This window comes from Callionymus lyra, chromosome 13, assembly GCF_982586985.1.
Source record: "Callionymus lyra chromosome 13, fCalLyr1.hap1.1, whole genome shotgun sequence".
In the NCBI taxonomy this organism is placed as follows: Eukaryota; Metazoa; Chordata; class Actinopteri; order Syngnathiformes; family Callionymidae; genus Callionymus; species Callionymus lyra.
Window position 1 is genome coordinate 22,767,960 of NC_141830.1, and position 25,607 is coordinate 22,793,566.

Here is a 25,607-nt window from a genome sequence, read left to right on the forward strand (position 1 = left end):
TCAATTCTCCATGACAGACTTCAACTTAATAACTGCTGCCACTGAGACACACGGACGATGATAACCACGGAGCTATTATATTGTGTGTGTGTGTGTGTGGGGGTGTGTGTGTGTGAGTGTGTGTGTGTGTTAATTTCCCAGGTGACAAAGTGAAAGACACCTGATCACGACTAGATTCATTTTCTAATTTCAAGTTAATTCCTTCATTATCTTGTGTGTTATATTGTTTCTGGTCCGTCACAGATACTTGATTCAACGATCTACACACACACTTCGCACACACAAAAACCCCCCAAAAAAAGAAAATCCGACACGTTTGCTGACAATTAGTGTGATTGAATTCTGTGGGTTCAGCTGAACGGGTTTAGGTTCCGGATGATTTATGGTTTTATCGTCTCGTTCTACCTGCGAGGGGGAAGCTGGAGACGGCAGCCATCTTACAGCCCCAGGTTTCCACTCGGGGAATGGATGGTTGGCACAGACCGTCCTAAAAGGAGCGCCGCGAGCTGGCAGCCATTAATCACGTCCTGCTCAAGTGTTTAGGGAAACGCTTTTGCCTACATTTCCCACAAGACGCGGTCGTTTGTTTGAGAGCTGCTTTCAACGATTTTACGCCCACGGAAAAATGGTTGGCCTGTTGTGGTGAAGAAAGAGCTGAGTCAAAAGACACTGACGTTCAGTAAAGACCAGGGCTGACCTTCACGTTGCTCTCGGAGCTGCTGAGAGCCGACTGGAGCTTGTACGACCGGTCGCGGTTCTCCCGAGCCTCCTCGGACACCCGGGCCAGCTCGGTCCGCAGTTTCCCGAGCGTCTTCTGCAGCGCCGCCTCCTGGGTCTGGAACTCGCGCCGCAGCTCGGCCTCCGTGCGCTTCCAGGCCAGCAGGTTGTCGGCGGTCAGCTGCTGGGTTCTCTTCATGGCCTCCAGCTCGCGCTCGTAGAAAGCCTGCGCCTGCAGACGGAGCAGTTTCAAAACATTGATCTTCCAGTTTCTACCAGAAGAGTAACCGCGGCAACAGGCTCCTCTCCACGCACTGCAGATCGGAACGCTTTAACTCATCCTTTGTTCCTTCTGACATAATGTGCCACAACAGATCTCTCTCATACTTTTGTTGGCAACTTTTGAAGTCTTTTTTGTATGTTTTTTTTTGTATTTATGTGTTTATTGATTTGATTGTTTTCACATGTATGTATGGATTTGAATGAATGTGTTTATAAAATAATTTCTACTCTGGGGGATCAATACATTTTTTTTTTCATATTTATATTTTCGTGTTTATTTTTAAAAGTACTCTTAAATGAAATACTTTAATTGAAGTATAAAAGTGCTATTAGAATATTGAACAATTTAATTTTAAACTGTGATTTATTTATTTTTTATTCAATTTTTTTTGAGGTTTTCTTTAACATTCATCAATTGTATTGAATTCAATAACTTTTTTTTAACATTCAATTAGAAAACATTGGTATAATAGTGCCAAAAGTTTTGTATTGAATTTAAAAGCCTATGAATATATTTCCAATAAATAAGTAGTATTTGATAAATAAACAAAGAGTTTCCAATAATTAAAAATAGTTTTGTTAAATTAAACATGTTTTTAATTCGTAGACTTTTAAAGTCAAACAGTGAGTATAATAGTCTACAAATAAAATATATTGAATTTAAATATTTATATATATTTTTTTTTACTTGGTATATAAAACTCTTTGTGTACATTTTTAAAATTGTATTTAGAAAACTAGAAATTCGAGCTTTCATATACAAATTATTGAATTAACCCTTGTGTAATCTCTGGGTCAAAATGACCCGAAGGTCGAACACCAACGTGTTTGTGGTATCCCTTGTCTATCAGGGGTCAATGTCAACGACCTCCCTGGCTTCTATAGATACATGTATATGCATCTATAGAAGCCAGGGAGGGCGTTGACCTTGAGATAGGAAACGATGAGTCGTACCTTGCTGAGCTTGGCCTCGTACTCGTCCACCAGCCTCTTCTTGTCCTGTTTCAGCTCCTCCACTCGCTCCGCCAGGGAGTCCACCTGCAGCAGATACAACACTGGTGTGGGTGGGTGGACCACGTTAAGGTTTGGGGTGGACGTTGCCCCACTTTCTTCCTCCTCATCAAGTTCTAAATCTGCTCCACTTTACCTCGGCTTTGTGCAGCTGCCCCAGTTTCTCCTGGTCTTTGCTGTAGTTGGCGTTCTGGCTCTGGTGGCTGCGCAGGAGCTCCTGGATCTCCTGTCGGTGCTGCCCCTTCAGCTCCTCCAGCGCCACCTTCTTCTCCTGCTCGAACTGCGTCTGTGCCTGACCGAAGGTGCGCAGTTTGTCCTCGAAGGAGCGTCGCATCTCCTCCACCTCCCGGGACATGGACACCACCCGCTGCGTGTGCTGCAACGACAGGGAGGGTTGATTGATTCAATTGACATTGACAGTTCATTTAAACCTAGTGTTGTCTCTGGGTCAAAGTGACCCGGAGGCCCATAAAACAAATGTGTTTGTGGTATCCCTTGGGTTGTCTCTTGGATGAGCGACCTCCACCACTGCATATGTTTTTTACATTGGTTTTCGGGCCGTCGGGTCACTTTGACCCAGAGAAAACACACATTAAAAAATGTCAGCTAATCTTAAAGATAATCTGATGTACTTCCCGGAAATAAATCCAACATTAAATGCTTTAAATTGTGGATAAATATGTAACAATTGGCTGATATTAAAGTAATTTAAAGTAAAATTTGGGACGTGAATAAAAAATACATTCAAATAAATGTATGCTTTCTATTGACTCATTTGACAATATGAATTTTTATTTTTTTTAAATAAGTACTTAATACCTTAATTAATAATATTTATGATAATAATAATATTCAGTCATTATTATGATTTAATGGTCAACAAATATAATCACTTAACTAATCTTGAGGGTTTTTTTTAAATAAAAAAAGGCAAAAATCTATTTTATATTAACTGACGGATTTTATTGTCACACCCTTTGTTCGTCTTCAAGGTTCCAGAGCAGTTTTAGGATTATAACGGGAATATTTCTCGTCATCGCCCCGACTGTTGCAGCATGATTGCACAGTTTTGACTAAAGTCTTAACTTCAACTCACGGAACAACAAACTGCAACAGGTCTGGTTTCTTCTGGCATCATCACAGACGAACACTTCATAAAACTTGCTGCGACCCTCAGATCTCTGCTAATGTTTTAGTAATTATTCATTCTTCTTTTTATGTCTGTTTCTCTTTTCATCAGCGAGTCCTCGCCGAGCTGGGTCGCAGCTCCACAAATGTAATGTTCAATTAAAAAACTCTTTATCTCTGTTCAGGGATAAATGAACGGAAGTTTTCACGACTCATCTCAGACTCCCACTTTAAAACTGAGTCAAATTCTCATGTTCATCCTCTACCAAAAGCTGCTCCATTATTTCATCATGGTCTTCAAATGTCAATTTGATTTGGATCAGATCACTGATGGAAGGTCTGACCATGAATAGATCTGAAAGTAAGAACCAGAATTTTAAAGTTGATCCTGAAAGAAACTGACAGCCAGTGAAGAGATTTAAGGATCGGAGAAATGTGAGTTCTTCTACTAGAGCGGCTCAGAATTCTCGCTGCAGAGTTTTGTATCAACTGCAGCCAAGACAGCTATGAATGTATATCTTCTTTAAAAACCCTGACGACATGATGTCAGTGTGTGTTTGCTTTACATGGGAGACGATTCAGAAAAGAAAAAGTTTTAAAAGAAATACCAATGGTCAGAATAAAGAACAATTAATTAATAAATGAGGGTTTATTAATTGCAAAAATGATAAATAAACCGTCAATGAAATCAAATAAAACAGTGGTTACAAGACGATCTCCTGAAGTAAAAAGGATAAATCAGAAAGAAGCCTTACTAATAAAAATATCTTCTTTCAGGTAGAACTAGTAGTATCTTCACTCTAAAACCAACTATAAATATTGAACATGCATTTAAGAAGTCTTGTTAGCGGTGGATAGTGAAGGATCTACAAGTGCAACAGACGGCGTCGACAGGATCACCTCGACGGGAGCGCAACAGACGACGGCAGGAGAGACGGCGAGCAGCTGTGATTGTCAAGCCTCCCGCCGAGCGAGCTATGTCTGGACCTGTGAGACTCACCTGGGCCTCGGTGCACAGCTGCATGTCTTCCACGCGCTGACGGTAGCTCTCGAACTCGGCCAGCGCCTGCCGCTTCATCCTGTCGTGGAGCTCCATGGACTCCTCCAGGCTCTGGATCCGCCGCTTCAAGTCCATTTCGTCGCTGATCTTGCTCTTGTACTGCAAACACGATTAGATTTAGAGAAAGAGTCGCAGAAAGAACAGATCAAAGACACAAACCCCACATAACTTTGAACACTACTTTGAGTTCTGGAGGGGCCGAGTACGCCTAAAAGCTAGTTAGCAAGTAAGCTCTCGCCATGTCATGGTTCAACTTCCGCAGTACTGCAGATCCAAATCCTTTTTTCACACTTTTACAAACAAACTTAGTGGAAGACACAAACTAGCGAACCACCTTATTTGTGACACCAACGTAAAAGTGAACTCCCATGATGCCTTTCTACACGCTGCTCTATTTAGTGCCGGATAATTGGTTGCAATAACAATGTATTTGGATGGATGGAGGGAGGGAGGGAGGGATGGGGGGATGGAGGGATGGAGGGATGGACGGACGGACGGATGGATGGAAACTCTACATTCATTACTTCATGCTTATTTTGATGGGCGGCAAAGCAATATTGGAGGGTTCAGGTCACCATTACTGAGAGGGTTGTTGAGAGGGATGGAACCTCATTTGTAACGTTGAGTTGGCAAGTTAAATAAACGATAAATAAATCTTGTACATTTTAAAATGATCCATTGTCATTATACTTGACTTTATAATTAACAATGACATGTTATTAAAATTATTTAGGTTGTTTAAAATGTATATAAACTGTGGAAAACGATAATGACAGTTTGGTGAAGGTTTATAAAATGTTAAATGTACGACGAGAGCGAAGCTTTTATGAAACTCGCGCCGTCTGAGAGAGTAGCTTTAGTTCGATTTAGTTCTAGTTGTTTGTTCATCACATGCCCTTCAATTTTTTGATCGGCAACTTTAAGAGCAGTTCAGTTCCTTCTTGACGTCTTAAGACAGAACAAGAACCCACTGCTTAATGATACGTTTGTCTTTTCAATCCATCCTTTCATCCGAGGTCTCAGGGTCATCAAAGTCAAGTACTAGAGAACTCGGAGCATCTTGTAATTTATCTCTGCTCCGCTTGTTGATTGTCTTTGACCTAAATAAAATGTTCCAGCTGAGGCTCTATCTCAGAAACACACGTCGACATCAGCTGTTGTCAGGGTAACGGCTGAGAGTCTTGTCGAGTTCCTAGAATGCATGGAAAACTCATTTTACTTCGACGCGAGACCAACTGTTCCTGAAGCCACAGTGTTTACCTGGTATAGAATAATTGTTGCCTCAGTTCTCATGTGATTATTCGGCTAAATTGCGGCGGTAATTGAACTACACAAACATTCTGCAGGAGGTTTGTTGTGAGCCCCGAGGCACCTTTTCCCATGTGACGGGTTTCCAGCCAATTGCACTTTGCTGAGTGAGAGATTTTTACGTTTGAAAAAAGAACAATGAGTTCAATGAATGAGTTGGTTGAATGATCAGCTGCACCTGCTGCCAACACTGAGGCGAGAAAATATCGATACACTTCAAAACACTGTGTCATTACTCAACAACACTGCATTATGGTCAATATTTAAATAAAATAAAAATAATTAGATTTTCAAATTCTAGACAGCAGCAGTCATTTCATGCCTTGCAGCTGAAGGAACAATAAAATCAAGATCCCAGCGATGACTGAGGACTTCTGCAGTTTTTTAATCTGATGTTATATTTTAGTGTGTATTGGTAAGAATCTGGTACAATATGTATCCAGATACATGTTTGACGATACGATATATTACAATATTTTGCGATACTCCCTAAACAAGGTTTTTTTTTCTGGCTTTTACAACAAAGAAAAAGAGAAAATACTTTCTTCCATCAAAGGCGGAATGTTTGTAGGAAAGTACTTCTCAAAATATGAACAAAAAATGTAGACAAATTACTTACTTACTTATATTAACAATGAAGTAGAATAACAAAAAATGTACTTACTTACTTACAAACAACCTGGCGCAACATGTAATATCCAGTATCTGTCAGTGTTTAATATGTTAACTTTAAACTTTGTTTTAAAGCCAAAATGAGTCCAAACATCATCTTTAAAAGCTGCTGGAATCTGGTGTATTCATTGCATGGAGGAAATGATGACTGTTGCTAACTAGTGGCTAGAGGTGTTACTGCACCACAAAAATGAATAAACACATTTAATACTTTAGTGTTAATTGTAAAATAAAATATCGAATGATTTTCTTTTATGCAAAGACTATTGAAATGTTAACCATAGAAATACTTTGAATTAAAATAAAATGTTATTTTAGGTTAAAAAATATCGTTATATCGATATTTTTTTTTACAAACCTATTATATTTATATATATGTTTTGATTTTAAATCAAAAGAAAGCAGTTACGACTTCATCTAGAGCCAAGTGGAGTCGAAAGTCAAGTACACAGACAATACTACAAATATATCCTTGTTCAGATTGTTCAGGAGTCGGAAGATTCTTGTGTAAACATTGAAACATGTGCAGATAAATGTGGTCTTTGTTCAGTTGGTTCTACTGCAGAAGCGCTGAAGGTTACCATATTGAGTTATATGACTCAATAGTTCTCTGCTGTTCAGACGCTGCTTGAAATTTGTAGACAGGATAAACCTTTAAGGAGGTGCTCGGAGTGGTTTGAATGTCAAATCATGTCGGCAGTGAGAGAACAGCAACAATACCTGCATGATCTTCTCTCTGGTCTCCGACAGGATCTGCTGCACCTCCTCCTCGTGGGCCTCCTTCAGCGTCGCGATCGCCGCCTCGTGCTCGTCGTTTTTTGTGTTCAGTGCATAGATAACCTGCAACAGAGCAACGACACATTCGGTCACAACCACAAATTCTTCAACTTTTTCTTTGGTTTCCGTCATTGGAACTGCAGCTGAACACAGCGAGAGCAAAGAGGAATAATAAAGCTGGGAGATCTAAAGAGTTGAAATAAAAGTTCTATCTCAACAGTAATATGTTACATTAGATGAGGATCAGCTTCTTTAAGTCTTAGACCATGAATCCAGTACTGGACTCTTTACCAGGAGAAAGACCAACAGTAAGTAAGTAAGTAAGTAATTTGTATTTATATAGCGGACCAGGGTCACAAAGCGCTAAAACAATCAAAACATTACTCAATAAAATATATACTTAAAAGGTCAAGATAACACAGAGACAAACACAGGAGTCTCAGAAAATCAAGGAAAAGCCTGCACGAATAAAAGTGTTTTAAGATGTTTCTTGAAGGAGTCAGTAGATCATCAAACACAGAGGAAGATCAATTGAAGGAAACAGTTTCAACTGGTTTTACAATCTGGCTGCACACAGTGTAACCATTGATCCGATAAGAGAAACCACAATGAGATGTTGAACTAGGTAGAGTACTCTGGGCAGAGCCAGGACTTCACTTTTCTATGGTATGTTTTAACAAAGAACCCTGTGATAACTGAAGACAAATGTAATCCATTCAAAGCCTACAATAGGGACAAACCAGGATAAAAGAGACAAAAAAATAAATTTAATTTGACAGTAAACGATTCCACAAAGCGTTCAGTTGAACTGTGGGCAGCTGGCAAAGAAACGTGCCACCGATCTACGTTCCTAAAATACAGTTTTGCATCACAAACGGGGATAAACAACATATAGCCGAGCTGCTGGTGAGCAGCTGTCGGTGCAGATTCTGTTTAAAAGCGGCGGATCTCGACTCTCCCGATATGAGCTCGGCATCAGCGGCGCTCCCTGGAGTTCTCAATTAAATATCAGCTGCTGATAAAAATAACAAGCAAATTGTTGACCTTTAAATCTGTCTCGAAAATACATGCTGATCCTTAATCCGACAGTGCAGTGATCCGCCACCCGCAGAAAGAGGGGACAGAAATACAACCGCACATCAAGATGCATCTCCAGCTCACCGAGGGAAAACAAAACCACAAGTTTTCTCTTGGAAAAAGTGGGTAAATTATTCGGTGCCGTGGACTCAGATGTTTCAGACTAAAGTCCGCTGATAGAATTTAGTCCAGAGAGAAAAACCAGAGGCCGACAATGACATCTGCTCTCTGATGTCATTTTAAAGAAGAGAGTCAAACTGTGATCATGAAAACACCCACAAGGTTTTCACAAACATCCATTTTACCATTTTTTCTACAACTGGTCTCACAATCTGGCCTCCCACATTATTTAGCTCGTAACAAGACCTTTATTTAAAAATAAATCCTGAATCAAACATGAAGAAAGAAGTATGTGAGCTTTTATTCATTAATAAAGATTTTTTTTATTTTTGTTAAATGGTAACAAAGGACTGGACTTTGGGGCGAGAATTGAGCGAGACCCTGAACAATCCATCAAAGGACCAAGCGTGGATATTGTATACCGTAGGTTTTTATCCGATACCGGGTCCAAAGCGTGAAGTTATTGTTCAAAAGTGTTAATAAAACAACTTTTACAGGCTTTAGGGCTGTGTAGTGTAGTAACAACACATTGTTTCTTTTAAAGATACAACACTTTTTCTGGCTTTTACAACAAATACATTTGCAAATATTTCTCTAATCAAATGTCAAAGTGTTATTAGCGTTGTCAAGGAAAGTGCTTCTCAAAATATTAACAAAGAATGTTAACTTACATTAACAATAAACAAGGTGCATAACAGTCTCAAGCAACCTGAAGCAACATGTAATATCCAGTATCTTATTGAACTTTAAACTCTGTTTTAAAGCCAAAATTAGTCCAAACATCATCTTTAAAAGCTTCTGTTAAATAAATTTGAAAATAAATAAATAATCATTTGATCTGATTTGACACGATTTAAAAGTAAGTTAGTAAAGGGTTTAACAGTGTTATGACTAAACTAAACTTGTTAAATTCTGTCAGCCTTATTTAAACCACTATTAAACTCTCCATTTATTGTATGAGACAGATTCCAATGATAAAGTCAACATTAACACCAACAAGAACGTTTGTCATTGTTGACCTTTATGGGTCGACTGAATGTTTCTCTGTCTCTACAGAACAGCAAAGTTAACGGCTTCGTTTTGTTTCGTCCTTCTTGTTTCTTGCTTGTATTCTTTGTCGTAAAGCGTCTTTACGTAGATGTTTAATAAAGTTAGTGCCTCGGCGCGTGACGTCAGCGCAAAAAAAACAAACAAAAAGAAAAACATCGATACAGTGCTATTGAATATCGATACAGTATCGTGAATAAATGCATCGCAATATATCGTTATATTGATATTTTCTTATACCCCTAATACCTTTGGTGCTAAATTGTGTGTGCGATAGACTGTGTGAACTCATGATAATATGTTTAAATATATGTTTAATTCTATTGTTTTTTTTAAATACAAAATTAATCAGTGAACATAAAACCAAAACTGGGATCAGGAAACAAAAAAAGGCACCAAATTCTGTGTTGTCTGGCCTGCTTACTCTTTTAGGCCGAACCAAAGGAGAAACCACGAACACTCCCACCTACAGAAAATGTAGATCATCAATTGACGTATGTTCTGTGGGCGGAAACCTACATAGTTTCCCTCCAAGAGTTCACTGAGGAAGCACCTGCACATCCTTTGTTGGCTAGCGCTCCAATATATCCATTTCTCTCTTCTTTCAACTACCAAGCTTTTTAATGGCCTCCCAGTGTTCACTTAAAATGAAGAATCCCGACTATTTCATCTCAGGATCGATCACCTCATGTTCTCGAAGGAGTTTGCATAAAAGGCGGCACGAGACGATTGATCATCCACAGCCGGAGTCGAACTGACGTGATGACACAGAAAAAAAAACCAATTGCGTTTGTCGCTGTGAAAAACATTCCTTGTTCAAATACGAGTATCAAAACTTGATATTCATATCTCAGCTGTTTTAAAAGAAATGTCTTAGTCATCCCTGATGATTCGTTGAGATCCACAGGAAGTGAATCACAATGACACCTTTAACACACACTCATCTGAAAACATTTTAAAGTTCTGGAACCTCAAGTCACAGAAGTTGAATTTAAACTTTTTAAGGTCAAGGTAAGTGTTGCCTTAAAGAAGAGCATACATTTAGAAGTAGGGGCACCAAAGCAAATGTGTTTGTATATATAAGTAAGTAAGTCATTTATAGTTGTAGAGTATTGGGTATTGTTTTGATTGTTTAAGAACTTTGTGACCCTGGTCTGGAAAAGCGCTTAAACAATCAAAACAATACCCAATAAAAGATATACTTAAAAGGTCAAGATAACACCGAGAGCATCAAACACAGAGGGAGAGGAAGATCATTCTAAAGCTTCAGGAACCATCAGTAGATTCTGATCCACAGACCTTAAAGCCCGAGCTGGGGTGTAAGGCTGGATCAGATCACTGGAGAGCAGGTCAGAATTCTCACTTAAGAGTTTTGTATCAACCGCAGGCGAGACAACTTCTTCTTAATAGATATATATATATATATATATATATATTGCTCTTTTTTAACACCTATTGAAAACAACAAGAAAGTAAAATGACAACTTCAATATATATTTTATATTTATTTGTCATTTATTTGATTTACAACAAATAAAGCAATAACATTTTTAAATAGCGCACTCGGGTTTATCATGACGTCATTTTGGAATATCAGCTATGCATTAACATCTTGTGCTTCTACTGCTAGTAATTATTAATTTATAACAAACATGTACTATAACAAATATTCACGAACCTAAATAAAATGCTTTGAATAAATAAGCACCTGGCAAACAAACATGTTTAAGTCATGAGAATTACAAGAACATGATAATAAATGACTGGATTATAAGTAAAAGTAAAATGAGTCTTGGTTAATCACTGAATATAAACTATGTTCATTTTGTGAAACAATTATCATAAAATGTCATGTCAGTGACATTTCAAGCCTCATGCTAGTGAATCTATATATATATATATATATATATATATATATATATATATATATATATATATATATATATATATATATATTTCAGGGTATTACGGCAAGTGTGGAGGACGGTCACAGCAAGTAACGTGGTTGCCATGGTGAAATTCAAACCCTGTCATGCGTTTTCTAAAGGTTTGAGAACTAATCTTAGTTCACTTTAAATAATGCCACAGAGTCGTCCTGGAGAGAGTTATTACAGGTCTGACGCCTCTCGCGCACCATGACTGGATTTTCTGAGCAGCGTATGGATTTTTCAGCCCATGTGGGGATGAAATCGTTAACTTGGTGGAAGGATGGCAACTGAGAGACGCAGCATTTAATTGCTTCCACAACTATCGACGTGTCATTTCACCGGCAGAAGCCTGTTAGACAGAGGACGCCGCATTAGGGAGTCGTTTGAATGGAAAAGTGGTTATGAAAGTCGTTTTCTCCATCATTATAGCTAAACGGGACATTCTTGGTTGATGGGTTTTCTGGCTTCGTTTTTGCTTCGCGGTTCCGTTAATGTCTGATTAAATCTTGTTTTCAGAAGTGGATTTTATGCACGTGTAATGAAAGACATGTTTCATTAGGTATAAGGAAGGGATTTAAAACATATTTGTCACAGTACAGATCTGGAATCCTATTAGTACAGGTTGGAATTCCAACTGGGATCTTAATATTGATATTTAAATCAGAGAAAAACTGTAAGTTAGTGACAGGTATAAAAGAGCTAACTTCCCCCTTCCAAGTCAGTTCCAAAGTGGATGTCAAAGTGACAGCATGAAGTAGTTTGATCAAGAGATGGCAGCGGATGAGCAGCAGCAGAAAGGAAATTGTCCTGGTAGAATTCCCATTTGTCCTAGAACAGATTGGAATTCCAATATTCAGATCCCAATACAGTAGGAGGATTCCAGTCTCTCCTAGTAGAGATTGGAATTCACTAGTAGAATCTGGAATCCTCCTAGGACAGATTGGAATTCCAATCTCTTCTAGTAGGATTCCGGATCCTACTGGATTCCACAACAATCACAATGTGGACTAATGCCAAAAGCACCTTCACATGGCAGTCAAGATGTTTAAATACCAGACAGAGGGTAACTTCTGATAAGATAAACACAGGTGTATTATTTGCAAGATGGGTTTGGCAGCCCCTGGTGGTCTTCCTCTACAAGTTTTCAGAGTGTGTACAGATTTAAGAAAATCCACAAACAATCTACTCTGATTTACTCTGAGTTGGGTGTAAAACTTGTCTGAGGCCATACTAGGGGTAGAAGGGACCCAATCAGAAGACACTATCTAAGGGTAACAAATGTGTAAGTGTGTCTTAAGCCCTATTCACACAGGATTAATTAACTTTGGACCTTTGGTGAAATTAACCACCACTTCTGTGTTATTTTAAGTACATTTGCACGGGATAAGCAACGTCTGTAAAATAGTCTGTTTCCCTTTGTTTGTCTCTGTGCTGTCTTGACCTTTTAAGTATATCTTTTATTGAGTATTGTTTTGATTGTTTAAGCACATTGTGACCCTGGTCTGGAAAAGTGCTATATAAATATAATTTACTTACTTACTTACTTACTGACATTACCTCCAGAAACAGATCTACAAAGGAGTGCAATAACTGAAAGAGAAAGGTAGCATATACGCGACAAGATGGAAGAGCATGTAATTACAATACCGGGATGCTGATATTCGCACTCTACTATTATTATCACCCGACGCCTGTGTTAGGAGAAATACAGTAGGTAATTTGCGGAGTTATTACATTACAAAACACAGACATGCCGCATTCACACTGGATTAAATCTCCGACATTCTCCGCAATTATTACAAATCCCCTTTGGTCCAGAGGACATAATTATCCCGTGCGAATCGGGCTTTAAATAGATGTTGGACTCTATTGTATCATGAGTGTCTGTAAGTACAAAACTCTCTTTTTACTGAAATATCTAAATTAGAAAATTATCTTAAGCCCCGCCCACTGAAAACACTTGTTTTTTTTGTCAAGCCTCGTTTCCAGTAACCACGCCCACTCTGCTGTGATCGGTCGAACATTGAAGTTTTTCACCCCGCGTCATCATCTCATTAACTGGAAAGTAGGTTAAGTGACATAAACTCTGGTTTACAGTACAAAAATGCACATCTTTATGAACTGGTGGCATCAGCTGCTGACGCTGCTGCCCTCGATCTGTTTGCCATCGTTACCGTCTGACACTAATCATCGTTTAATCACTGGATAATTGGAAACGTAATTTCTCATTTGGAGTGCACCCCAGCTGTAGTGGCAGATATTTCAATATGACTATCACAGCTCCAGTTACGGTTCTGGCGCTTTTGCTGCTGGTTCCTTGAGCTTGAGGAAGGTTAGGAGCTGCGGAAAAAAAAATCATTGTCTCGCCTGTTTTCTTGACTTGCTGCCTGATCGACACCATATCGTACATTTTGTGAAATATGGATCATAGTGTATGCACGTACTGTATTTAGGGCTGGGTATCCAACTATTTTCGATACCGGTTCCTGAATGGTACTTTTTGATGCCAATTTTAAAGGTTAAATCCAAAAAAATACCATCACACATATTACAAATCTGGAGGTTGATTGTTCAGCTTTGGGACATGTCTACTCCAAGCTGTTTTATCTTACAGTAAAAATAAATAAATAACACATTTCCAGTGCAAATAAACAGTTGCTAACAAGTGAAAAATCAATGTGGTGTTCATCGTCTTTGTCACTTTTATTTTTTTCTTCTGGGTACCAAAACTTTGCACTGGAAGAGGAAGAATGAAGAAAATGTATATTAAACCTTGTGTTATCTCAGGGTCAATGTGACCCGAGGACCTGAAAACGAATGTGTTCGTCACATCCCTTGTGTTGCTTTTGGGTCAAGAATAAATAGATTAGATTAGATCAATTTAGATTAGATTAATCTAATTAATCTTGACCCAAAAGCAACACTAGAGATAGAACAATCACAACAACCATCACCTCTGCATATGGATTTCTGGAAGCCAGGGAGGTCATTCTCCTTGAACCAGTAACAACACAAAGGGTCATCTTGACCCAGATACAAGACAAGGATTAGGAAAATAAAATACATTTGGGTTTTAAAAATGTTTAATAATAGTTGATAAAAGGTTTGTTGGGACACTGTGGGGATACATTGTACTCCCTCACCAACAAATCAAAAGTACTTCCTATTAGTTCTTATTTCTCGAAGACAGAAGGCCTTCATTTTTAATTAGGTCGAGAGGAAGGCAACAGAACAGGTAAAATAAAGCTTTTAAACTACCATTTGTTTGAATGGGTGATTCACTAAACAGGAATCTAACGTCTCGTAACACTTGGTGCTGTGGGTTCATCTGAGTTGAATCCGAGGTGGTTGTTGGTGCGAGACTGAATGACTAATGAGCTTCATTAGAATTCACAACTGTGCTCTGTAAAACAGTAAGTGGCGCCTAAATCTGCCAGCTAATTATGGGATGTGCAGGTCTGTCGAGGGCCGATGGTGCCGAAGATATGAAACTGCGAGAGTAAACGCAGGGATCGACTGTAATTAAATACATAATCAGCGTGTACGCTCGCACAATATCAAACTAGGGCATGTCTTTAGGGTCTCACAAAAAGCCAGACAGTGAAACCAGACGATATTTTAACCCTTGATGATCTAATTTGCCTTCACATGCCTGAGCTCTTCGCAGACGGTTCACCGTGCACGGACTCAACGGGTTAAGTGTTCCGTTGGAGGCTGCTTTGGGTAATTAAAGTCTGGGAAATATACTGAAAGCGAATGGAAGATCACAGTTCATGACTAAAAGAGGAATAAAGTACAAGAAGCTCGAGACAGATATCTGGAAAACCATTTTTCTATTGAACAAAGTTCAAACTTAGGCAGTAGATCAATGAGAGTAGGGCTGTGTTTTGACAAAACTCTGGCGATACAATACGTATCACGATATACGTGTGAAGATACGATATATGGTGATAATGTAGAAACAACTATATGTTGTTTAATTTAAAGAAACAACACTTTTTATGGCCTTTAAAAAAATAAATGAGCAAATACCTTCTCTAATCAAATGTGAAAGTGCTTGTAGGAAAGTGCTTCTCAAAATATTAACGGAAAATGTAAACTTATATTAACAATAAACAATAAAGTGCATTAACAGTTTCAAAGAACCTGGAGTAAAAAGGTTCAATTAAAAACATTTATTGTCATGGGTACAGTGAGAACAAATTCTCTGTTGCCAAAATAGATTGCACAGAATAAATGTTAATTTCAAAGGCAAAAAAATATATAATATTATTATATTTTCATTTTATTTAAATATCAATGCAGTCCTATTGGATATCGATACAGTATCGGAAATAAAATTCATTATATCGATATTTTCCTCCACCCCTAAATGAAAGTGCCTAAAAACTGGATTCTGGTCTTTTATTCCTGAATCTGTTTTTTTCTTAGCTGGTCATTCTTCCCAACCCATAATCTTCAGATAGGACTATGAGCTAACCCTTTTATAAGGACATTTTTGTAATCCATATCTGAGAAATCTAGCAATGTTGACGGTTCAATCCAATAGCTTGTAGCATTCTTCTACGTCTTGAAGCACAACCAGCCTCAGTTCTTTAACGTAGACAAAGAGACGGTGTCGTTGTACGAGAACGCTTCTCGGACAGACCGCACCTTGGTCTTCGAGGGTATGACCAAGAATGAGGTTTTCTTCGTGAGCTTTCATAACTCGATGATTCAATTAGGATGCAGACGGATGCTGTTGTTGGCTGTGTGCAGACAGAGGCCTTAAAATGATTACCTCCATCCCTGTGATCCTTCGGCAGGTCTCAGCTGAGTCGGAGACGACAACAGCACCTTCGCAAGATTTCATTATGGGTGAAGGAACTGTTCATCCTTTTAGCTCTCCATCTTGCTGTCTCAGGGCTTTTAGCTCTCACTTAAGGTCACCTTCACTCCAAAAATATTAATTATTACATAATATACAACAAAGCTGCACATTGCTCAAAGGTTCAACATTTATAAATAAACGTTACATTGTTGAGCAAATTCATGAATTACTATATAAAGTGTCTGGTAGAGAGAAAGATGTGATGGCTAATCTTTAAAGTGTAATATATGTTGGTATATTGTACCATCAAACAGTTGTACACATCAAATGTTGCAAGAATTGATGATAGTTACATTATATTTCAAGAAAGATATTTGCTATCAAAGCAAAGCTAATGAAAACGTATGCATATGGTGTACCAAAGCAAAACATGCAAAACATTTGTACAGGAAAGAACCTACATTCTCGGGCCACCTTTGTCGGCCCCTTGCTTCGTTCTTGGTTTTCTTTCGCTCTCGATGCACTGTGTTGATGACAGAAATGTCAATCACCATCAACATTTATCGCCTGGTTTGGCAGCAAAGTGTAAAGCAGGAGGAACTGTCATCCATACAACTGCTGGTTCTCGGCAGGAAGTGAGTGGAAAAGTCAATTTAATTGACAAGTTGTTTGACAGAATGATTGTGAAAATGGAAGCCGTTTGAGTTGACAGCTTTTGACTGAACCCTGGCATTGGCCACCACTGGCTCCAAATACTGTCCCGGTCATCTACATCTCTACTTATCCCAACTACTCTCTCTGTATTCCAACAGGCTGAAGAAGCAGAATAACATCAATCTGAGTGAATTAAAAAGCCAGCAAGTACAGTAACACAGGAGGAAGGAGCCAAAAAAGAAGTTTCAGTCTGGCTTCCGTAAACATCACTCTACGGAGACAGCTTTACTGAAAGTGTCCAGTGACATCATGATGTCGGCTGACTCTGGTAAATTCACTGTTCTGGTTCTCTTGGATCTGTCGTCAGCCTTTGACACAGTTGATCACCAGATCCTGCTGAGAAGACTAAGGGATGAAGTGGGACTGTCTGGGTCTGTGTTAAAATGGTTCTCATCTTACCTTTCTGGGCGCAGTTTTAGTGTATCTGCCAATCAAATGAGGTCTGAATCGGCAGATCTGTTGTGTGGAGTCCCTCAAGGTTCTGTTCTGGGTCCTTTATTGTTTTTGCTGTACTTGATTCCCCTTGGTAAAATCATTCAGAGATTTCCAGATGTTTCTTATCACATTTTTGCTGATGACATCCAGCTCTACTGCTCTTTTGACCCAACTGAGCCCCAAAGGCTGAACAGCTTAGTCAATTGTTTGCTAGAAATCAAACAATGGCTGAGTGAAAACACTTTACAGCTTAATGTGGACAAAACTGAAACTCTGGTGATTGCTCCTGATGATACGATTCCAGGGTTGAGTCAGTACTTGGGTGACTTAGGTCAGTCTGTCAAACTGAGCCTGAGAAACCTGGGTGTTGTATTTGATAAAGACATGTCTCTTGTTCAACACTGTAGAAAACTGACCAGAAACTGTTTCCTTCAACTGAGAAAAATCTCTAAACTTAGGAAAATGCTGTCACAACATGATCTGGAGCTTGTAATCCATGCGTTTGTTTCTTCTCGTCTGGACTATTGTAACAGTTTGTTTTCATGTCTTAACAAGAAGGATCTGTCTCGTCTGCAGTTGATTCAGAACTCTGCAGCGAGAATTCTGACCCGCTCTAGTAGAAGAACTCACATTTCTCCGGTCCTTAAAACTCTTCACTGGCTTCCAGTTTCTTTCAGGATCAACTTTAAAATTCTGGTTCTTACTTTCAGAGCTATTCATGGTCAGGCTCCTCCTTACATCACTGATCTGATCCAGCCTTACACCCCAGCTCGGGCTCTGAGGTCTGTGGATCAGAATCTACTTATGGTTCCACGCACACGGCTCAGGACCAGAGGAGAGAAATCTTTTCAGGCTGTTGCTCCTAAGCTTTGGAACAATCTTCCTCTCTCTTTGCGCTTGATGGAGTCTACTGACTCCTTTAAGAAACATCTTAAGACGTTTCTATTTGTGCAGGCTTTTCCTTGAATTTCTCTAACTCCTGTGTTGTTCTCGGTGTTGTCTTGATCTTTGAAGTATGTACTGTTTTGAGTATTGTTTTGATTGTTAAAGCGCTTTGTGACCCTGGTCTCGAAAAGCGCTTTATAAATATATATTACTTACTTACTTACTTACTTAAAACAGGAGCAGACAGCGACATACATGGAGTTGGAAGCGTCGCAGTGGGCGGCTGACAACTTTTATCAGGTATGAATAATGTAATGAGAGCCAGATAAATGCCACTTATCTCGCTCCACCTCTGGTTGTTGTTGGAAAGGCTTCATGACGAACATTCGGGGACTGGAGGTTTGACTGAGGACGCCGTCATTCGTGCCTCCATTCAAGTGCTTCCCTCTCGCCAAACTCTCTACCACCCTCCGGCTCGGAGGAATAAAGCGAGAGGGGGAGTTTGAATGGCTGATGAAGTCAGGCGGAGGGAGAGAATGTCAAATCCCACACAGAGCCGATGATACACTTATGATACGAGTCTCTGGAGACTTTGATATTGTTTTCATTCAGTGTAGATGTATGTGGCACAGTACAGATTGGAATCTGGATTTCAGATCCTACTAGTAGAGATTGGAATTCCAATCTGTAGACTTCCAGATTCTACTAGTGAATTCCAATCTCTACTAGGAGAGATTGGAATCCTGCTACTGTATTGGGATCTGAATATTGGACTTCCAATTTGTCCTAGGACACAACTGGAATTCTACCATGACAATCTTCAATTCTAATAGGAGAAATTCGGATTACATTAAAATGTTTTGAAAAATAGACTGAATAATTTCACACCTAAAATTTCAGCATAGGTAAGCCTACATTCACCATTACTATTCTAGGTGAATGAAATCCTATTGTAGATATCTCATAATACTTCGGTCAATACACATTGTGACCATGCGGACAGCCGTCTGGTCCAGGTCATAGACCTTATTCATTTGGACCATTGCGGATTGTCACATGATAGATTGGAATCAAACTTTGTCATAGGACAATTCGGAAACTAGCTCTTTTATACCGAGTCACTTTTCTCTGATTTAAATATCAATATTAAGATCCCAGTTCAGTAACAAAATTACAATCTCTACTAGTAGGATCTGGAATCCTACTGGAATCTAATCTAAACTCGCATATGTTAATGCGTTAATGCTTTAACATATTTGGTTTCTCATCTCAAAAGCCAACAATGATGAGTCACAATCAAGAGTTTTGGTTTGGGTCATTAATATTAGGAGACGCAGAAATCCAACTGTGATAAATTTAACATGACAACATGGGCCAAAGAATAAATAATTACTGACTCAGCAGAATTCCCACCCTTGACTTAATACTGTAATGTTAATTTGCTGTTCAATACTTTCATCGGCAGGACAAAATTAAAGGATTAAAAGCTTACGTGGTAAAGGCCAACAAGCTTTACAAAGTCTCGCTTAATTCATTTCAGCGTCTGTCTTGTGTGCTTGTTGTCATTGGTTTTATCAACTCAGGTCTGTGTTAACTGGTCATTTGAAATGTTTCAATCCCTGCGGCCGCCCGGAGCCAGCTCCCAAATATCCTTTTAGTCACCGCGGTCTAGTTAAGCTAAATTAGAATTTGGCTGGATTAGAGACGGCGGGCTGTGGCGGTAGACCAACTGTAACCTGCCAGCTCCAGCCACTCCGCCATGAATAAATCTGGCTCCGGTACCAAACACAGCTCGGAGTCATCGTTCTTGTAAAGTTAAGTTTGCTTGCTGTTTTTATCTTCTAGAACAAACTCTTGAAATCATCACTGCACATGTTTTGAAAACAGAAGTGGTCAAAACTTCTCAGAAAATGATGTTATTTTTTCTGTTTTACCCTCTTTACTTGTGGAAAAGAAAAACATAAATATAAATATAAAACTAAATTCAAAATAAAATCTTATAAAACAAAAGTAATATGATGAAAAATAAAATAAAATGCAACAGCAACAATATTAGTCCAAGAGTGTCCAGAGATTCAAAATAAGAAATAAAACATTGAGAAAAGTGAAATATTTGAATGTCTTTCTCTTGTCTTTCTGTACAAGGGCCCCACATTGTTGTAACCACTAGCATACCCTAAAGATTCCGGGCCTCTACGGCACCCGTTGTCTTGACCGATTCCTCGATGCCTCGTCACTTGTCTTTCTGGTTTAGACGGAAGAGTCGCTGGCTCGCGCTTAAGGAGTTGTGGGTTCAATCCCAGCTCAGTTACGGTTGTGTGTGTACAACAAGCATTGTTTTACTCTTCTTCTAATTATTTTTGGTTACACTTAAGATTGAGAAACACATATTACACTATTATTAAGCTACTTATTCCTATTAGTATTAACAGATAATTATCTACTTATTAACCATTTTTCTTACTCAGGCCTTCATTGTGACGATATCCAGCCCTAGTATTATATATATATATATATATATATATATATAAGTTCACTCTGATGTACACCTCAATTACTGATTTATTAATGAGTAAACAAGAAATAAAGAAGTTGTTAAAGATGATCTTTGATTAAAACTAACTTCATAGTAATGCTTTTTTTTTATTTTAAAGGAAAAACAAGCAGAAATATACTAGTATTAATATGATCCCAATTGCTCAAAAATAAGTATTTGTAATTGAGAATATGTTCCCTATTCTAAAGTGGAAGCATATTCATAATTTTTATTAACAAATATGTAACAGTTATAACGTCAAAAATGTTTCACCCTTAACAGTTTTTTTTACTGGGGGGACAAACACTAATCTACAAGTATTTACAGTGTCATAATTACCGTTCAAATACTTATCTTTGAGTGATCAGGATGCTATTAATACTAGTACATTTTTAATTTTTTTTTGTTTGAACAAGAAAGTATTGTTAATAGTGAATAACTTAATAAATCATTGTACTTGGGTGAGAGAGAAGTTAGTTTTCACCAAAGATAAACTTTATTAGTTCTTTATTTCCTGTTAATTTACAGTTATTAAGGTGAAGTATCACACTATTAATGAGTATAGAATACCCTCACAATGAACTAAGTGTGAGTTAGTACCTTATAATGGTTAATAAGGGGTGAATTTGTTGTTAATACATACATCAATAAGTAGTTTATTAATAGTTCATTGTAAGTAAGTAAGTAAGTAAGTAAGTAATATTTATTTATATAGCGCTTTTCGAGACCAGGGTCACAAAGCGCTTAGACAATCAAAACAATACTCAAAAAAGTACATACTTTAAAGATCAAGATAATACTGAGAACAACACAGGAGTTCGAGAAATTCAAGGAAAAGCCTGAACAAATAGAAACGTCTTAAGGTGTTTCTTAAAGGAGTCAGTAGACTCCATCAAGCGCAAAGAGAGAGGAAGATCGTTCCAAAGCTTAGGAGCAACAGCCTGAAAAGATTTCTCTCCTCTGGTCCTGAGCCGTGTGCGTGGAACCGTAAGTAGATTCTGATCCACAGACCTCAGAGCCCGAGCTGGGGTGTAAGGCTGGATCATATCAGTGATGTAAGGAGGAGCCTGACCATGAATAGATCTGAAAGTAAGAACCAGAATTTTAAAGTTGATCCTGAAAGAAACTGGAAGCCAGTGAAGAGTTTTAAGGATCGGAGAAATGTGAGTTCTTCTACTAGAGCGGGTCAGAATTCTCGCTGCAGAGTTCTGAATCAACTGCAGGCGAGACAGCTCCTTCTTGTTAAGACATGAAAACAAACTGTTACAATAGTCCAGACGAGAAGAAACAAACGCATGGATTACAAGCTCCAGATCATGTTCCGACAACATTTTCCTAAGTTTAGAGATTTTTCTCAGTTGAAGGAAACAGTTTCTGGTCAGTTTTCTGCAGTGTCGAAAAAGAGACATGTCTTTATCAAATACAACACCCAGGTTTCTCAGGCTCAGTTTGACAGACTGACCTAAGTCACCCAAGTACTGACTCAACACTGGAATCTTATCATCAGGAGCAATCACCAGAGTTTCAGTTTTGTCCACATTTAGCTGTAAAGTGTTTTCACTCAGCCATTGTTTGATTTCTAGCAAACAATTGACTAAGCTGTTCAGCCTTTGGGGCTCAGTTGGGTCAAAAGAGCAGTAGAGCTGGATGTCATCAGCAAAAATGTGATAAGAAACATCTGGAAATCTCTGAATGATTTTACCGAGGGGAATCAAGTACAGCAAAAACAATAAAGGACCCAGAACAGAACCTTGAGGGACTCACACAACAGATCTGCCGATTCAGACCTCATTTGATTGGCAGATACACTAAAACTGCGCCCAGAAAGGTAAGATGAGAACCATTCTAACACAGAGCCAGACAGTCCCACTTCATCCCTTAGTCTTCTCAGCAGGATCTGGTGATCAACTGTGTCAAAGGCTGAGGACAGATCCAAGAGCACCAGAACAGTGAATTTACCCGAGTCAGCCGACATCATGATGTCACTGGACACTTTCAATAAAGCTGTCTCCGTAGAGTGATGTTTACGGAAGCCAGACTGAAACTTCTCATGGATGTCGCTCTGATCCAGGAACAAAGACAGCTGCTCAGACACCACCTTCTCCAAGATCTTGGATAAGAAAGGGAGCTTAGAAATAGGCCTGAAATTACTGAGGTCAGTTGGGTCTAAGCCTGTTTTTTTGAGCAGAGGCTCCACAATGGCATGTTTAAATGCATTGGGAAAAACCCCTGTGGAAAGGGAGAGGTTCACCATATTGGTAACCCAGGGGCCAATTACATCAAATACTTTGATAAAAAGCCTACAAGGAAGGACGTCATCTGAGCAAGAGGATGGTTTCATCTTGTTCACTAGTGCTGAAATATCACCCAAAGATACAGCAGTGAAGGAGGACCAAGAGGAGGAGATGGGCTCAGAGACAGTAGGGGTTCCAAACAAAGGGGGAGAGATTTTCTCTTTGATCAATTTAATTTTGTCAATGAAAAATCTCAACAATGCATTGCTGTCAGCAAGAGAATTAATCGTGTCAAACAAAACTTTGGGGTTTTTCCTATTTGCTGCTACCAGTTTTCTGATGTAATCAGATGTAGCAGTTTCTACCATCTCATTGTAAGAAGTCAACAGATCCCTGAGGTGAAGTCTGTGCACCTCAAGTTTAGTGGACTTCCAGAGACGCTCAGTCTTTCGACAAAGTCTCTTCAGACTCAGGAGATCTTCATTTGTCCAAGGGAACCGTTTTTTCTGAATTTTCAAGTTCGATTTAACAGGTGCCACTTGATCCAGTATTTCAACACAATGACCAGTGAAACAGTGAATCAAACTGTCCACGTCTGTGCAGTCATCAAAGGAAAGAGCGTCAAACATAGCAGAAAAACTGTCTGCAGTATCGGCTGAGATGACACGCCTCTGAGACCTAACTTTCAAAGGCTTAGGTTCAGGGATGAAGTCCAGGTTAAACAAGACAAGAGAATGATCACTCAGATGGACATCATGTACAGATACATTAGAAATGTCCAGGCCAAGAGTAAAAACTAAGTCTAAAATGTGGCCTTTTTGATGAGTGGGTTAAGAAACATGTTGCTTAAAATTAAAGGCTTCAGTTAAAGTTAAAAGTTCTTTAGCAGAACAAGATGTGACGTCATCAACATGAAGATTAAAGTCTCCAAGAATAAGAACAGATTCCATTTGAATAATGGAAGATAAGAAGTCACTAAAGTCTTTCAAGAACACCGCCGCAGGACCAGGCGGGCGGTAGATTGACACACAATAGAAAGGTCTTGTAGAACCAACCAAGATCATCTGAGATTCAAAAGAAGTGAATTCCTGTGTCTGAATCACTTTGCAAGAACAACTCTCCCTAAAAACAGTAGCAAGACCTCCCCCACGACCAGAGAGGCGAGGCTTCCCCAGTACAGAGCTCCCTACTGGACAGAGTTCGTTCAGATGAATAAACTCTTCCTCTCTCTGCCAAGTCTCAGAAAGACATAATAAATCCAAATGAACTCTTGTGAAAAGATCATTAAGAATAAAGGATTTATTAGTAATGGAGCGAACATTAAGAAGTCCCACATTCAGCACCGATGACGTCACTGACGACGCTGCGTCACTGACAGGCGCGCAGAGCGGGATCTTTTGAAGCGAACAGCGGTCACGTGGGTACCAGCTGTCACTGAAGTTCAACTCGGTAGTAAAAGCCGAATTAAAGAGAGGAAATGAAAAAATCTTACCACCTTTTGTTGAGGTCTGGACAGACGGCACCGCTGATGTGTCATCATTCTCTTCAGCGAGAGGAATGTCGATCAAACATCGATGACGTTCGATGACATCAGAGTTGTTCCGAGCGATCGCGACTGTTCCGTTCTAAAGTGTCACCGATGTTTTTTGTCTTCGGCCCTGGTGATATATACCATGTCACGAACATCAACTCTACCATGCATGAGAATGTGATACTGGTCACTTCTATTTGTCAGAATACTGAGTTTTCAGATCAACCTTAATTATGATCTATGAAGATCAAGACATTGACATGCATCTGAGGTGATCAAGTGTTGCTTCATATCGATTTTTAAAATGAAACCTGAGCCAAGTATATGTTCATGAAGCTCAACATACGATGATTCAGCAGGTCCAGATACTTGAATTCAAGGCTGGTTCTTCGCTCACTCCTCACAATAGTCCTGATCTTTGATGTGGCCCCAGGAGGAACGATGTTCGCGGCCCGAGGAAGACGAGAGAGGCTGTGCTGAAAGCAAGGCGGTTGAGAGATGTGATTAAGATGCATCTGGTGTGGAATATTCCGGGCACGTCTCTCAGGTGAAGAAGCACCTCAGCGCTCCTCAACTCATCTGGCCCTGGAACGGTTCCGGCTCCTTCCTCAGGAGCCGAGACGTCTCTCTCTACTCGTAAAGCATCCTTAAGCAAGCAGGTAGTGACAAATATTTCCACATTTAAAAAAGGCCACTGCCACTATTATCCCGATTAAAATGTGCTCATAAATATTCAGCACGTTTCCCGGCGAGGCTTTTTCGTCACATGAGAGGAAAAGCAGCTGCTCGCTCACGGGGATATAAAAATACAACTTTAATTCCTCTGCGACTTCCTTCATAGGTCAGCATTTTGTGTGTAACTTCTTCAGTAAATGGAACAATAAGGCCTGCTGACTGGTGACACGTGACAAACCTTTAAAGGTCAGGTGTAATAATGGGAGTGTAGATTCAAACGGCATTGAAATCTTTAGCTTCGGTCAGTGCCGATTTCGACAGAAGTGAAAAACCTTTGTTAAGAAACATTCGAAAACCTGAGACACCGTCCATATATGCCAGGCTTCGTATGGAGAGAGTCACTGTGACTGAAGGATAGAAAAAGAGTCTTCAAGCCTGTTAAAGTGCCTTATGATGGGTATAATGTTGTGTTCATGGAATCCATAAAGGACATCGTTGTGTGCTCAAAAGCATAGAGAGCATCCAAGTAGCTGGTCTATTGATTCCTTTAAGTGGACGACGTTACAGTGACTCGATCTAGTGCAGTTTACGCCGTATTCGTCACCACATAGTATATATAAGGGGGTGAAGCTTTTGTTAAATATCTATTTATGTTATATC

General features: G+C 39.2%; 1 protein-coding gene across 2 annotated transcripts in view; it reads right to left on the reverse strand.

The window, feature by feature from the left end:
• Nucleotides 1–25,607, reverse strand: part of fam184ab (family with sequence similarity 184 member Ab) — a 95,612-nt gene that overhangs the window by 41,174 nt on the left and 28,831 nt on the right. For both annotated transcript variants that reach the window (XM_087805284.1, XM_087805285.1), the window contains exons 2-6: nt 6,899–7,018; nt 4,139–4,297; nt 2,147–2,386; nt 1,954–2,037; nt 698–949 (exon numbers count right to left, since the gene is read on the reverse strand). In XM_087805284.1, coding sequence (XP_087661410.1) covers nt 698–949; nt 1,954–2,037; nt 2,147–2,386; nt 4,139–4,297; nt 6,899–7,018 — 855 coding nt within the window. The remainder of the gene's footprint in view (nt 1–697; nt 950–1,953; nt 2,038–2,146; nt 2,387–4,138; nt 4,298–6,898; nt 7,019–25,607) is intronic.